This window comes from Siphateles boraxobius, unplaced genomic scaffold (genome assembly GCF_051911475.1).
Source record: "Siphateles boraxobius isolate OS27281-9 unplaced genomic scaffold, OSU_SipBor_1 13, whole genome shotgun sequence".
NCBI classification, from domain to species: Eukaryota; Metazoa; Chordata; class Actinopteri; order Cypriniformes; family Leuciscidae; genus Siphateles; species Siphateles boraxobius.
Window position 1 is genome coordinate 23,358,449 of NW_027508733.1, and position 15,464 is coordinate 23,373,912.

The 15,464-nt window shown below is 38.6% G+C and overlaps 2 protein-coding genes across 6 annotated transcripts in view; both read right to left on the bottom strand.

Moving 5' to 3' along the window:
- On the bottom strand, positions 1 to 13,650 carry LOC143736107 (uncharacterized). Of its 5 annotated transcripts, XM_077226702.1 has the most exons (21): positions 12,452 to 12,956; positions 11,855 to 12,004; positions 11,525 to 11,696; positions 10,758 to 11,440; positions 9,859 to 9,926; positions 9,616 to 9,659; positions 7,890 to 7,939; positions 6,653 to 6,725; positions 5,793 to 5,894; positions 5,372 to 5,449; positions 4,790 to 5,175; positions 4,257 to 4,355; positions 3,793 to 4,025; positions 3,495 to 3,669; positions 3,245 to 3,338; positions 2,540 to 2,665; positions 2,283 to 2,397; positions 1,890 to 1,952; positions 1,511 to 1,565; positions 959 to 1,249; positions 1 to 813 (listed from the first exon to the last, which is right to left on the bottom strand). In XM_077226702.1, exons 16-21 carry the CDS (start codon positions 2,554 to 2,556, stop codon positions 752 to 754), a joined length of 603 nt encoding a protein of 200 aa, XP_077082817.1. In that variant the 5' UTR covers positions 2,557 to 2,665; positions 3,245 to 3,338; positions 3,495 to 3,669; positions 3,793 to 4,025; positions 4,257 to 4,355; positions 4,790 to 5,175; positions 5,372 to 5,449; positions 5,793 to 5,894; positions 6,653 to 6,725; positions 7,890 to 7,939; positions 9,616 to 9,659; positions 9,859 to 9,926; positions 10,758 to 11,440; positions 11,525 to 11,696; positions 11,855 to 12,004; positions 12,452 to 12,956; the 3' UTR covers positions 1 to 751. The 5 variants fall into 5 exon arrangements, with proteins under 5 accessions (XP_077082817.1, XP_077082816.1, XP_077082818.1 ...); XM_077226701.1 differs by lacking the exon at positions 10,758 to 11,440 and having other exon boundaries at positions 3,495 to 3,673; positions 12,452 to 13,650; XM_077226703.1 differs by lacking the exons at positions 1,511 to 1,565; positions 3,245 to 3,338; positions 3,495 to 3,669; ... (11 more) ...; positions 11,855 to 12,004; positions 12,452 to 12,956 and having other exon boundaries at positions 1,890 to 1,935; positions 2,540 to 2,606.
- Positions 3,239 to 15,464, bottom strand: part of LOC143735529 (uncharacterized) — a 47,277-nt gene continuing 35,051 nt past the window's right edge. Inside the window, exons 7-17 of the mRNA XM_077225717.1 lie at positions 14,288 to 14,473; positions 14,023 to 14,123; positions 11,855 to 12,004; positions 11,525 to 11,645; positions 9,616 to 9,659; positions 6,653 to 6,725; positions 4,790 to 4,980; positions 4,328 to 4,355; positions 3,793 to 4,025; positions 3,495 to 3,643; positions 3,239 to 3,338 (exon numbers count right to left, since the gene is read on the bottom strand). Coding sequence (XP_077081832.1) covers positions 3,239 to 3,338; positions 3,495 to 3,643; positions 3,793 to 4,025; positions 4,328 to 4,355; positions 4,790 to 4,980; positions 6,653 to 6,725; positions 9,616 to 9,659; positions 11,525 to 11,645; positions 11,855 to 12,004; positions 14,023 to 14,123; positions 14,288 to 14,473 — 1,376 coding nt within the window. The remainder of the gene's footprint in view (positions 3,339 to 3,494; positions 3,644 to 3,792; positions 4,026 to 4,327; positions 4,356 to 4,789; positions 4,981 to 6,652; positions 6,726 to 9,615; positions 9,660 to 11,524; positions 11,646 to 11,854; positions 12,005 to 14,022; positions 14,124 to 14,287; positions 14,474 to 15,464) is intronic.

The following is a 15,464-nucleotide window of genomic DNA, read 5'->3' on the forward strand; positions in this document are numbered from 1 at the left end:
AATCAAATGGGTTTATTACAGTGGTGCAAATGTATGCATCATAACAAAGACATTTCTTTATAGTTTTACAGGATGTAAGTGAAAAATGCTTGGATTTGTCTGTCTGTATGTACATTTAGATGATGTCATATGGAAAACATAAAAGAAAAACATCTATGGTTTCAATGCTATTTGACAGTATTCAGTATGCTATAACTACAAATAACAAAAAAATAATATGGGTAGTATATGCATATTGCATACAAATACAGTATAAATCCACATACATTATGGAAATACCAAAGTACATTAGAATTATACTTGTTAAAATTACAGACTGCCATTGAATCTTCATTAGATGTTTCCATGCATAGATGATGAGAAGCAGCAATAAGCAGTTTTGGTCTGAAACCAGCAAGCTCAAATGTCAGAAGAGATAAATAAATCAATGTTTTTCTATTTTTTAAAATAAAAATACACACAAAATCTACAAAAACTTTCCTGTAGATACTTTGGTACAGCTATTTAAAACAAAGGCAAGGCAAGATTTTTTGTACAAATCTCCAGTTCCTGTGTGTTGTTTGGCAGTGGTCTTTAGGTGTCTTCTTCCTCAGACTCAGGGCTGGCGAAGCCATTGTCATCCCACTCCTCAATGTCCTCATGTATGGAAAGAAAATCAAATTCCATAGTGGCTATACTGCTGTATGCATTAACAGCCTGTTTGTGTTGACTTCTAAGTGAGTGACCGCTCCGATTGAGGACACTGTTGAGCCTATGTGTTGAGAAGCCAGTTGAAGCCAGTTGTTTCGTTGACCTCTGTCAGGTCAACGAAACCTGTAGAGGAATTGTGGAAAAAAATAGAAAGAGAAGTGCCTGATCACAACTCAATGTATAAAGTAGAGTTCCCTGGAGATATATCTATCTATCTATATATTATAAACAAATACATAATACTAAAATCTAAAGATCTTGTACATACTGCAGGTTTTGATCCCCTCCAAAGTCTGTCCTCTGAGTGACTCCACTTCTTGGACTTGCTTCAGAAGGTACTTGATGTGCTGAGACATCTCCTTTACCAGGATGCTCTGCTCCTCCTCCAAGCGTTTCAGTAGCATTACCTGGTCGAAGATAGATCTCTTCAACCTGAAGGTGTTGCCTTTGGTTGGGGAAAGGAATGGAATAGTGGACAAGGAATGTTTTATATTATATAGGTTGTCCCTCTTTCTTCTGTTCCAACCCATGGCCTGTCGCGTTAGCATGTTCACTCTTCCTAATGAAAACAATAATGCACCCACAAGCCAAAAAGTAAGATTTCACATCCAAAAGGCAATAAGAGTAACCCAACAGACATGCCAAAACCATATCACTAAAAGTTAGTTGAACTGGTAATTACCTTGAAGTAATACAATGATAACTTTCGTAAGAACAGAACAGATAAACTTTGTTTTTTAATTACCTATAAAAACAATATTAAGTATTTATTATTATTTATTTAGGCTACCACAGCGTGTAGTGTAAGTGTAACACCAACCAGCCTTTGTCATGTATTTTGTGACAAGTGCTGCCCTGGACAGAAAGCTGTTCACCTATAAAGAAAATAATACAATCAAATTTTGGTCTCCATTACATAAAAATATTACGTACACACCATAGATCTTGAAGTTGTGGTTTAACAGAAAGCATGTGTACTGTATTATCCTAGGAATTTGGGACCCCTTACAAATGTATGCATTTTGAATTGTTGAAAACAACTGAACTGCCTATTCTTTATTTTAACTCATACATAAAGGATGTGATTTATCCCTCACACCAGGTGTGTTACTTAGATGACAAATAAGTACCTTTTGGTGTAATGGTTTCTATTAAGACTCTTTGTAGCCATAGTTAAAATACTGACAATAATACCACACCTGCTCCACTTCCTCTCCCACTGTGTTTCCTGCTCCATCCTGGCTTCTGCCACCCCATCTCACCTGCAACAGAGCGAGAAGTGTTATGTAGCAGTACTTCAGGAGTTTTGATATAACATCATCCAATCAGGCATAACATGCACAAATGTAAAAATAATCCTTTGCACTGAAGATTACTTGAATGTTATATCTACATTAATTCATACAATTATCTCTAAAACATCTCATGACCCAAGCTTTTATTTGGCGGGGAAAAACAAAATCCCTGTCCTACAAATTTGAACAAGCAGCTGAAAAGCAGTTGGTGAAAGATAACACACAGCACGTTCTATTATCCGACCCATTATTTCTCAATAACTACAGCCATACCAGACTTAAAGTTATTAAATGTACCTCGCATTTTGCTGTATGGGCTTTGGCATGCAAGACGCTCAGGAATGGCCTCATTTCTGTCAATGGCAGAAGCTCTGGTAAACCCTCTGCTACTTTGTTAAGGTAGGGCCAGTACCTAAAAAGCAGGAGCAGCATCATGTGAGTGTAACAAAGATCCATTTTTAATTGAAATCTAAAATGACTAACATAACTGTAAAGCTGAGAAACAAGACATTTTAATCATTGAGTTGGATTTGCAATATGACAATGAGAATTACCTGCATGTAACATCCATACAGAAGAAGGTAACATTTGCCTTCTATGACATCTCTCTTTGAAGAAACATTGGATAAGCAAATATTTCTCCGCGGTAATGGCTCAGTCCTCGTAAGAGAAACCCATGTCTGATAAATCAGAAGAAAATCTAGTGGTTAAGAATCAATTGACCCAGTAAGGCCTGGCTTAAGCACACATCTCTGTCAACTGAGTGCATATAACAAAATATATGATAAATATAATACTTGGCTACTATAAAGATTAGATAAATACCACTCTGCAAGGAAACGTGTGAATTGCTTTCAATTTTTACTCAGACTTGGATTGCCATTAAAACTCAAATATCAGACTCAAGAATCATATACAAACACACACACACACACACACACACACACACACACACACACACACACACACACACACACACACACACACACACACACACACACACACACACACACACACACACACACACACACACACACACACACACACACACACACACACACACACACTGAATGCCCTCCTCGTCTATCTGAGAACCAGACTTTTTTGACATCTCTCTGCCAGCGGTGAACTTAGCAGTACTGCAGACAGCACTGTCATTTGCCTATAAAGTCAGTTTATAACACATTTTAAGGTACATAAAAACACAAAACAGCTGTATAAACAACTATTATACAAAAAAAACAATCAAATGTTCATACACTTCTTATGTTGCCTCTGACATGGTCAACAAAGGTAGCAGCTTCCTCGTCCTTGGCAAGAAACAAGCCCTCATATATGGGTGGCTCCTCAGTCCTGTCCATAAGATAACATGCGTCAGTAATAAAAATCACAAGTACTACATTTACTATTTGTTAAAATGTAAGTTATGATCACTCAAAGACAACCCGAATGGCTACTATTTGTGTAAGACAAGACTAAAATAAACTTCTAAAAAATACCTATACCTACCCTTTTGACTTGCTGAAGCGGTAATGTTTTCGGTTTCCATCAGAGCAGACAGCCAACATGTCTGGAGAACATGCTGGACACTCAAAGTGATGGACCTGCCACATATCCTCTTCTTTGTATTGACAGAAGGTAAACTCAAAAAGGCTTAGCTGAAATGTATCAGCACAGATACTACCTGTCTGCATATTAAGAAATGTTTGGTTAGGATCTTTTGAAGCAATACCCATAATTAAATATTAGGTATACAGTAATATAATTTTGTTTGTTATATGTTTCAGTGATATTCAGGCAGATTTACCCTTCCAGCTTGAACAGATCTGTGCTCCAACATTTTCAGGAAGGCCTGTCTGGACATGGCTGGTGCCGTCACCTTCATATGTTCAAACGAGGTGAAGACATCAAACTTGTATAGGGTCTGGCAGCTGGTGCTCGCTGGCCAGTACCGATAAACGGGCAGGTCCTTCACCTCGGGAGTCCATTCTGCAGAGCATGATGGACAGGATTTCCGAGGCAAGTAGACATCATATCGTCCTGTGAACAAGTGAATATAATGTAGTAAAGACTAAAATAATTTCAGTAATCAAATTGCAACAGATTGCCTTCTATACAGAGATACAAATATATTATATATTAGCTATTTGACATGGCATTTGGGCATTACCTAAAAATGACATGGTGATAAAAAGCTTTGCATTGCATACAGCGGTAAAGTTATAGTACAATAATACTTTCACAAAAAGGAGGGCTTTCAGAACAACACACCATTGATGGTGACCACAGAAATATGCTTCCCTGGAGTGATTGTGAGGTCATGAGTGCATTCACAAATTGACCTTGGTGCAGGAACAGGCAGTTGACATACTGCAAAACAGAAAGAAGTTATGAAGGGTGTATTTACAGCATCTCCTCAGTCCCTTAGATGCATTTCCCAAAACGCTAACCTCATTTTCAAAATAGTGCTTTAAAACCCTACAATTAATCCAAACTGGCCACACCACTATTCCAACTGTAATTGTCACTATGTTGAAACAACATGTAAATGCTTAAGCACATTTTGAAAAATATTAAGACGCAATTGACTTAGCTGGTCAAAGATATGCTGGTCAGAACTGTCAAAACCAATCATACTTTTGTTATTCAGCTATTCAATTTCACACTTGCACTTTTGAGTTTAAAAAATGTCTAAGCCATTTAGAAACTCTGTTAAATATAAACATGTGCGCTAGCTACAACAACATTTGGGGAATTACACTATAAGTATGAGACAATTTGATATAATGCTAATTTTAACATACTTTGTTTACAAAACTGAGGCTGCCATTTTCATCCACCACCACAGCAGTTGTAGGGGGAACGGGCTCAAGAAATCCATGAAACACAGCCTCTCTGTCATGGAAGACATTTCTCTTGTGGGCCTCTATGTCACAGGTAGCACAGAGGAACTCCATGTCCAGTGGTACACAGTCCAGGCACCTGATCACAGCTTCTACAGCACAGCATCTGTGACAATTTTGGATGAATACTCTCTCGGCTGAGAGCTTTGCATCAAAAAGCATAGGCCTAGCAGTTTTCATTCTCACATCTGTGAGAAGCTGCCTTTGTTCCCAAGCAGAAACCATTCTGTCTGTTCCATCCAGAACCTGACCTGCAGTTATGGTGTCCCTTAACTCGAGTCTTGTTTCTAAAAAACAAAAATATACATTCACTTGTCCTTAAAAGGGCTATACTCATGATTATGATCACACACAAGTATATATCAGTTATACTGTGAGTCTGTAGTGGAACTGACAAAACATAATGCTTGATTATGATTAAATAAATGGTGGAAATTGGAAAATGTAGTGTAATGATACTACTGTAACACTCAGTATTCTCACCAAGACTTGCCAACTCTTAATCTTCTATCTGAAGGCCTTCCTCATGCACAGGATCCCTTCTTCTGGATTGAGAAGCAGCTGCAGAGACAGTCATTTTGCTTAACCCTTTGATCAATATAACATGAAACCAATTATTTTTCAAATGAAAATATTCCATAAGGACTGGAGGCAAGGAAACTAAGCAAAAATTCTTAAAACACAAGTAAGGATTATCAGTCGCATGCTAATCGCAGATAATCGCAGAATTATGTACTATATAAATATGTACGAGTATCGTACGAATTTGACAACTTGTTAAATCATGTGAATTATGAACTATGTTCGTACTGATTGGGCTATGGGTTTTGTAAGAAAAGGTTTAAGAAACAACAAATGCTTTTATAAAATGTTTGATTTAGGGTTAAAACCAACACATACATACCATTGTGAATATTTGCCTTTGCAGCTGTCCGTCTCCTCGGTTTACTTGTCCTCAAACAATAATGAGCTGACTGAGTCCGAAAGGCCCTTTTGGTCTTTTCAGCTGAAAAAGAGAATCATTATGAATAATATATAGGATTATTTAAAGGAAAAAGTACAGATTTAACTTACAAATATAGGATGTTACATTATTAAGCATTAAAAGCATGCTAAGTGTTGTGGTTAATATGCATTTACAACAAATATCACTTTAAAACTACCAATACTGAGGTAAAAGCATGGTAAGTTTTGTGATTACTGTCCTTTACTACACCCATCACAGTAAAACTAAGGTTACTGAGGTTTAAAGCATGGTAAGTTGTGTGGTTACTGTCCTTTTACCACACCTATCACAGTAAAACTAGGGTTTCTGTAGTAAAAGCATAGTACGTGTTGTGGTTACTGTGCATTTACAATAAGTATCACATTAAAACTACCAATAGTGTGGTAAAAGCATGGTAAGTTTTGTGATAACGGTCTTTTTCCTACACTTATCACAGTAAAACTAATGTTACTGTGGTAAAAGCATGGTGAGTGTTGTTTTTACTGTGCTTACTAAAAATACAACTTTGGAACTTATTGTATTACTTTAAACCTGATATGAATATGATTAACTTATTAAAGTTCTAGGACTATAACGTCACGTGACAGCTGTTTAATCTCCCTGTTTTGAATTAGAAAGCAATGAAACGCAAAACCTCCGTGGAGATGACAGATATAATGCAGTGACTGAACGTGAGCTAATCTGATTAATATCGACAAACAGAAAATACATTAGCCTATATCAAACATTATAAGGACAGCGTATTTACGACTACTTACCAACATCTTGCACACGTGAACTACTGCCAAATATCGCGATGTGTCCGGAATGAGACTTCTTCAGCGCAATTTCCTAGTGATAAAATATAATTTTTTAAATATCAATAAAAAACAAAGCAATCCAGCTTCCCTGGCAATAAGACCGAAATAATAACATTAAAATAAATACACAAACCATGATAAGACCTCGTGAATAAATGTTGATTAAACAGCTCTCTGTAGCCTGACAGGCAGAAAGAATCGTGCTGTGATCAAGAAAGATGCTTCCCATTGAAATACGTTAGTTTAAAAAACGTGCTGATATCACGAAAATGACGAAATAAATAGGCTAAATAAATAAATCCGTGTCAAACGAATCAATAGATTAAATTACGTGACCAACAGTCGCATAAAGTGACGATATCAGCGTCACAGTCAGTGACGAGGGCATCACCGTTGATGGACAGTTGATTTCCTTTCGTCTAAATCCGACGATTAGGGATTAACATGAATGTCTATCTGACGGACCCCCGCGTCGAAAAACAACGTCAAGGGTACACCTCTTTCGTTGAAACTTGACGCCAGGGGTCCTTGGCCATGCGTCAGACATTTGACGAGTAGGGATATGGTCACCAAAGTTTACCCACTGTAAGCACTGTCAAATAAGGAAATAAGCTATTTCACCTATTTAACGCTTACATTTTTTAAATCTGATAACACCAAGCATGCTTTCAAATTTTTAGAGGCTTCTGGACCCTCTTGACCTCTGGTCCTGGTAAGCCTGTTAATTTATCCACCCCTGCCTACCTCAGCTACCCTTTATACAGAAAATGTATGGTTTAGCTGGTGGAATCAACGGTTCCTTAATGGTGTCAATTAATATGAATGAAAACATGTCCCACCTTCCTACATACTTTGTGCATCACATTACAATATATCATTTGATGCATTGAAGATTTCATATGATTGGCTAACCCACAAGGTGAATGGAAAGACAAACAGAAATAATGGTATACTTAGATTTATTTGAACACAGCTTTTAACAAAAATCAATAATAATTAAAATAAATAAAAAAACAGCATGACAGCATGTTAGGGTGGAAACCATTGAAAGTGTGTAACGCGGCTCCTCCTCATCTAAAGTAGTCACATCCGCAAGCAGGATGGCTGTGCCCGTAATGGCAAACTTGACATTTCATAGCAGGTATTTAACTCATTGAATTACAGACCAATGTGTGACATTACACATGGTTGGCACCTGGTGAGAACTGGCAGGTTGGCTCCCATGTCTCCTCCCAGATTTTTCCACTGTAAGTATCAGTAAAAAAAAATAACATTAGAACAGTGAAAAACAGGAGCCATTTTAACAATAGTTTCACAGCATAAATATTTTCAAAAAATATTGTACGGTCTTGTATTTCATTGTTTTTATAAAACCTATACATATATAGTGCTTGATGAAATGTAACAGATAAACATCAGCCACTCTCATAGATAAAGTCATAGAAAGTCAATAGCTGATATCAGTCAACAAGGATGATCTTGGCCGATACTGATGTTCTGCCAATATATTGGTGAATGTCTACTTCCTACATAGACATTACACAGGGGGAATTATGCATAGTACTGAAAAGAGCAAGTGGCTAAATCCTGTAGACAATATTTGACACTGCATTTAATCCACCCTATACCAACAGTGTAACCAATAGTGTAATTAATATACAGATAGGTCTACAATTACAATATTGTGCAATATTTCAAGCAATTTTTGTTGATTTAATCTTGATTACAGCTCATGAAAACCAAAAAAATCAATCAACTCACTATATTATAATAAAGAGGAATACAGAAATGTCGACCTTTTGAAAATAAATGAACAAATCTGACTTATCAAAAATTGTTAATGCATACACTCTATACTTGGTGTGGCTGCTTTTGCACAAATTACTGCATCAGTGTGGTGTGGTGTGGAGGCCATCAGTGTATGGCATTGCTGAGGTGTTATAAAAGCCCATGTTGCTTTGATAGTGACCTTGAAGTTGTCTGTAATGTTGGGTTTGGTTTCTATCATTGTCCTCTCTATGGGGTTCAGGTGAGACGAGTTAAGCACAGCAATACCATGCTAAGCAACCCAGTTACTAGTCTCAGCCTCAGACGTCACGCCCACGGAACGTTGGCTAAACGTCTGATGCATATGGTACACTTAACTGGAAACACTTCAGGAATGTCGAAGTCGTCATCTGATTGGTTGAATTTTATCGGATTTCCGGGGGGGGCGCGAGTGTCGCGTTTATTTTCGGTCCGCCGGGAAACAAAGCGCAGACGTGTGATTGCGTTTCCTACTGATTTACTCGGTGTTTTGATCAGATGTGGTAATGCAGACGCCATTGTTGTTATACGTGCACGAACAGATCAATGACTTACTGCTTGTTTTCTTCTCCTTTGATTTTCTATGCTGACTGACTTGTTGCACGCCGGTCTGTTGTTGTGGGGACATTTCCACGCGTCGAAACGTGACGCTGAACGAAACGAACTGTAATTGGTTGTTTGACATGTCGGTCAAACGGCCTTATGGGCGGGCCTTGACCAAAGAAAGCTGCTATGAATTCCAGACCTTCAGCCGTCAGTCTGAAGGTCTGGCTACGCGAGACTACCCAGTTACTAGCAGTTTTGGCCCTGTGGCAGGGGCAGAGTCCTGCTCGAAAAGGATATGAGCATGTACATAAAGCTCGTCAGCAGATGGAACCATGCTCTAAAATCTCCAGGTAGAAGGCTGCATTGACGCTGGACCTAAAACCTAGTGGACATGACAATTCTTTCAATGCTGCTTTTTGGTTGCAAAACTTTGAGACCCACCTGTACATTTAAAGTTGTGTGTGCTACAATATAAATTTCAACCTTTATCCACTACCTATGAGATGGTAAAAAGTGGAAACAGAGTACATGTATGAAGGCAATATAAACCAATATAAAGCAGTACTTACCACGCAGAGCAAGGTAACCATTTCACCCTTACTTCCTCTTGCCCCTACAGAAAGACACAAACATATAATCAGGTTTTGAATTTCATAATTTTTAGGCCAAGGCCACTTGGCCTTCAGTTGAACTTAAATGGACTCAAATTACCAATGCTTAAATGGTCAGTATTTTGTGATATGTGAAATGCCAGATGAGCCACAGACAATGGAGAGATGATCAGACAGCCTAATGAAAAATATATTTCTTACCTCATTTATCCTTCGTCCTGTTATGGAGTCATATTTGAAAACTTTTTGCCTACTACATTTCCGGCAACCTTAAAATGACAAAAATAATAATAATAATATTAATTAACCAAAAATGTAAAAAAACTAGAAATTAAACTTAAATTCTTAGTTTCATAAAACCTGGGGAACAACTTTAAGCATTGTCCTTGAACTTTGAAAACGTCAGAAAATACAGCTAAATAACTAAAGAATACATATATAAAGGGCCATTCACACCAAAAACGATAACTATATAAAAAGAAATATTGTTCTCGTTAATATGATAAACTATAACGACATTGAGAACAATATCGTTGGGGATCGCTTTTAAAGCGATTTTGAGAACAATAAAAAGAAAAGCTAACAACCAATAAGAACCTATCACATCTTAGCCATCACATTTATTAACACAAGGTGAGACTTTGCTTATAGCTGGTCAGTCTGTCTGGACGCTTTTATCGTTATAGTTATAGTTCCTGGAATGAACTGCTCTTTAGCCATCAGATTCATTGATTTCATAGCCGAAATTTAGCCTAATTATCCTACTGCCTAGCCCAAAGGTTATTGAAGCAGATTGTGAACAGTGATAGGGGGGGATAAGCTACCTGGGCTGCCCACTGATGTGTGTGTGAGTGTGTGTGTGTGTATTCATCTCTCCTCAAGCTCATTGCTTTACTCCTAAAGTGTGCGTGTTCAGTACTGAAAGGTATGCATGCGAGGACAAACTCCTTTGTGTATCAGACTGGCCACTGAAAATTACTCACTATTAACTACGGTAATTGATTGCACTTAAATTTACCTAAAGATTTCTGTATTTCATGAATAATGATTACAAAAAGGAGAAACTCATACATGGTGTGCTAAGACCACAGTTAACTTACACTTTCGTTTTTTTGGGGGGGGTTGTTCCTTCACAGGGAGAGAGACAGGGTGTAAATCTAAAATATAAAATGTCTCCTTTTCCTGGGCCTGGGCCTGAGGGTGTGGCTCGGGCAGGGCCTGAGGGTGTGGCTCGGGGAGGGCCTGAGGGTGTGGCTCGGGGAGGGCCTGAGGGTGTGGCTCGGGGAGGGCCTGAGGGTGTGGCTCGAGCAGGGCCTGAGGGTGTGGCTCGGGGAGGGCCTGAGGGTGTGGCTCGGGGAGGGCCTGAGGGTGTGGCTCGGGCAGGGCCTGAGGGTGTGGCTCGGGCTGGGCCTGAGGGTGTGGCTCGGGCTGGGCCTGAGGGTGTGGCTCGGGCAGGGCCTGAGGGTGTGGCTCGGGCTGGGCCTGAGGGTGTGGCTCGGGATGGACCTGAGGGTGTGGCTCGGGCTGGGCCTGAGGGTGTGGATCGGGCTGGGCCTGAGGGTGTGGCTCGGGCAGGGCCTGAGGGTGTGGCTCGGGTAGGGCCTGAGGGTGTGGCTCTGGCTGGGCCTGAGGGTGTGGCTCGGGCTGGGCCTGAGGGTGTGGCTCGGCAGGGCCTAAGGGTGTGGCTCGGGCTGGGCCTGAGGGTGTGGCTCGGGCTGGGCCTGAGGGTGTGGATCGGGCTGGGCCTGAGGGTGTGGCTCGGGCAATGTCGTCATGGAGTTCCCTACAATATTGCATGTGAATGTTAATTTTCAATATTTCACCATCATAAAAAAAACAGGCATGACTTAAATTACACAAATCCTACCTTCTTTGATCAATACAAAATTGTAGGCCTTTCTCATGGTGGCCACAATTTTTAGGTTGTCCTCAGTGGGTAGCAGATGGGTCACCACATCAGACACCCACTTTCCAGAGGCCTTATCTTTCTTTGCGAAAAAGAGAATTGGGACATAGCCCAATGCACTTAGTTTTTTCACCTGTAATAAATAAATGCAGACAGCAAACATTAGTTATTCCCACTGCATTACTTTCCACCCTATTGAAAAAAAAAGGAAATTCCCTTGCCCTATCACAAAATATTAATGAAAGTGAAACAAATCATATTGCTTAATGAAATATGAGCATTTCTACTTACTGCAATATGGGCAGAGTCCACCACTCTTCCCGCATTTCTGTTTTTTAGGACACTTTCCCCCCACTTCCTGTCCAGGGTCACTTTTTTGGCCACTACTTTCTTCTTTTGGGAGATGGCTGCGAAACAAGAGCTGCAGGTTTTGCGGCTCACCTGTGTTGGTAAAAGTATACCAAAGTGAGACATCAGATCCACAGTCACAGAGAAGAAGTAGAATCAATATACAGTTTAATTTGGCTGTATACAGGAAAGAGAGGAACACACGAAGCACAATGCAATTCAGAATATGCGTCTCTAGATTGACACAGGATTATTATTATTATTATTATTATTATCATACAGTGAAAGTGGCAGATGTAGGAGACACCCAGGCTAAATCAATGTTGCCTATGGCATTTGGTGCAAAACAAGCAATCAAAATTGATATCAACCAGACGCCTTAAATTATCACTGTTTTGTAACACAGAACACTTATCATACAGGGTCGTTTAGTAGGAGTATACTTTATAGTGTCCAAATGACCTAATAAAGAGAAATGTATAACATTTAAAACCACATATTTGAATATTGGACATAATGCTCTATTCGACTTTCCCTCACCTGGTTAGGTGCTTGGCAGGAGGGGCAAGGCCTGAACTTCTTTCGAGACATTTTGAAATCTACACCACACACACACACACACACACACACACACACACATTTTCTAGAGTGCACTTTAGACAGTGTAAACAAACACAACACAACTTATTGAACATAATTGCTTTCTACCAAAACAATGAGAACGATTGAGCAGCTAACTTTAAGGTTAACTGTTAGCTAATTTAGTGTCACTGCAACAATAACCATGCACTTATATCAGTCTCTATGGCATGAATTTTCTACAGTGCACTTTAGAGTGCACCTATTTTGGAAGCTACTATATATATATATATGAATCAGTCAATAATTTATGACAGGATTACTTATTACATTATTTATGTATATATAAATTGTTTTATTTCATATTGAAAAATGTTGATGAGATACAATGTAGTAATTAATTTGTATTGTTAATACAATGGATTTTTAACAATTAGGCTGTCAAACAAACCAATCTGGCAACACCGTTCTTCATTCTGAACATTTATAATGTTGGATAGTTGAGGCCCGGGCTATGTAATAAAAATCTGAAAATCTTACATTCCCCTATGATTGTACCTTACATGATAATATGCGACAAAAATGAATTTGAATTCAATTAGCTAACTTTGCTAGCCTGCACATTTGGTGCAGAAAGCTATATTTTTTATAATGTCTTCTATCATTTCTTGTCATAAAAAAGGCCAACTTACAAATCTAAAGTTTCTAAACACAATTTCTTGTCCTGATCCAACAGTTTTTGATGTGTAAATGTAAGAATAATATCCATCTCTATTAATTAACCCTTCTACTTACCGAGTGGAAAATCGCAATGGACCTTGGGATCGCCCATACGGTGACGTCAGCGTTATTAATTGAGAGGATTTAATAAAAATAATAATTTAAAAAAAAATGGTTAATTGAACACAATCGTAGCATATTAAAATCAACAAACCTCCGATAAAAATACGTTATCCAGCATGCTCTAGATAAAGCAGTGTTTACCTATGAGAAGAAAACGCTTAAACTGCATACTTGCACGCGCATTGGAGCGTTGTTAAACTCACCTTTTAATTACGTTTTATCTGTAGTTGAGCGTTGCTTTGGTCAAACTCACCTCTGAATGCCGTTTTACCTGCAGTTGAGTGTTGTTAAACTCACCGCTGAATGTGGTTGCACACAATGTGCGTTGTTAAACTCACCGCTGATGAACGCGCTAAACTTTTGAGAGCACTTTGATATCAGATTGCGAGGGTTTTTAAACATCAAACACCAGTTGGAGGGCCAGATAAAAATTATCTGGGTGCCGCCATTTTAATCGCCCTGGCATAGATCATTTTGGTAGCCTATTCCTTTTTATTTTTATTTATTGTTGTCTCGACCCACAAGGCAGACAACGGGTTGCGGTGTTGATCGACCCAAGACGTCAAATTTCAACGCTGTTGAGTTCTATAGAAGTCTATGGGACTGCCCCGCACGTTGAAAAATGAAGCCGAAGGTATACCCAGTGCGTCAAAAAAGTGACGCCAGGGTCCCTTGGCCATGCGTCAGACATTTGACGAGTAGGGAGTGAGACTGTGTTGCTTTTTCCGTCCACCCCAGTTCAGCTCTATACCTCTTTTATCCATTTCCTCCACCGACACTGAACAAGGCTCTGAAACAAACACATCTCACTGTCACTGTTACAATATACTGTACATTAATTGATTCAACAGCACAACCTTCAACTTTAAGGTTACATCAAACTTACAAATAATAATAATATATACAGTAAGAAAAGCCTAATCTGTCATTGATGTTTAGAGTTTTCATACTTACTTAAACACTTAATATTCCCTCTCCATTGGCCATGTTCACAGGTCAAGTATTTGGAGTAGGGGTGATGCAGATCCAGTGTGTATTTATTAAAGCAGATGTATTCAACTCTCTCCTCTGAATTGTATTCAGTTTTTGTAATTTTGATTGTATCTGCAGAGTCCACTTGTGGTGGTGGCCCACATTTCCCTGAGGGCAAAGCAAAGTTATTTTTTAATTTTAGACTATTTTAAGATGACCAAGAAAAAGTGGCATTAATACTGTAAATCTCAATATCAGCCACATGCCTTTTAATGGCATTAAACCAATAGAATATGTTATTAATGTAATGCACATTATTAATATGAGAATTTGTGGTCATTTTTCTAAAATGCTTTAAAAATGACTTTCTGTATAGAAGAGATCTGGGTTTGATTTTTCTTTATAATATATTATAACTATAGAGCTAAATTAGACTTGTAGTTGCTAAGTTATTCTGGGTGGTTGCTATACATTGGTTCTTGGCCAAGAGAGTCAAGTTACATACCAATGTTGAGCATTTACTTTAATACTATCAATTGTGACGCTTGCAAACACTGCTAATAAAACTCGACTAGTAATTAGGCATGTGACCTTACTGCCTAGGGAGTGTGACGTGCCATTCTCCATTTGACAAGCAGCTGATTTTTGTCCTTGTAAATTCCTTCCCTATCAGAAGAAAAAGTTATCGTATTTATAGTTAACTAACATACCCGTGCATTGCTGTATGTTTGTCTATTCATTCTGGGAATTACAGGTAAATGTGTAGAGGGTTAAAACCCAGGATGACATTTATGTTGTATTATGTAAGATTTGTACAGTTTTACTGAATTGCTAAACACTAAACTCAATTCTCTGAACCAAATTCTCAATAGCCTAAACCAATTTGTCAAATAAATCACTGTTTCTTTAAAAATTAAACAAGTTCAGGGATTTAAAACGCTGTTTGCAAATCTAATGCACTTTTTTTGCAAAACTTTAAACACATTCTCACTCACTAAAAAACATTTCGCACTGTGATGCACTTAAGTTTCAAAACGTTATACACAGACAGGCAAAAGTTCAACACAACTACAGCACAGTTGCCAGCGTTAACACTTATTTCTAATGGTCGAGAAGTTCAGTTCAGAGTGCCAAAATTGACTCAAAATCTTGCACTGAA

What these genes read in the sequence shown, in the direction of transcription:
- LOC143736107 (XM_077226701.1), bottom strand. An exon ending in AAAATACATGACAAAGGCTG is followed by an intron (nt 1,250 to 1,510) that starts GTTGGTGTTACA and finishes TGTTTTCATTAG; the next exon opens with GAAGAGTGAACATGCTAACG. An exon ending in GGAGGGGATCAAAACCTGCA is followed by an intron (nt 814 to 958) that starts GTATGTACAAGA and finishes ATTCCTCTACAG; the next exon opens with GTTTCGTTGACCTGACAGAG.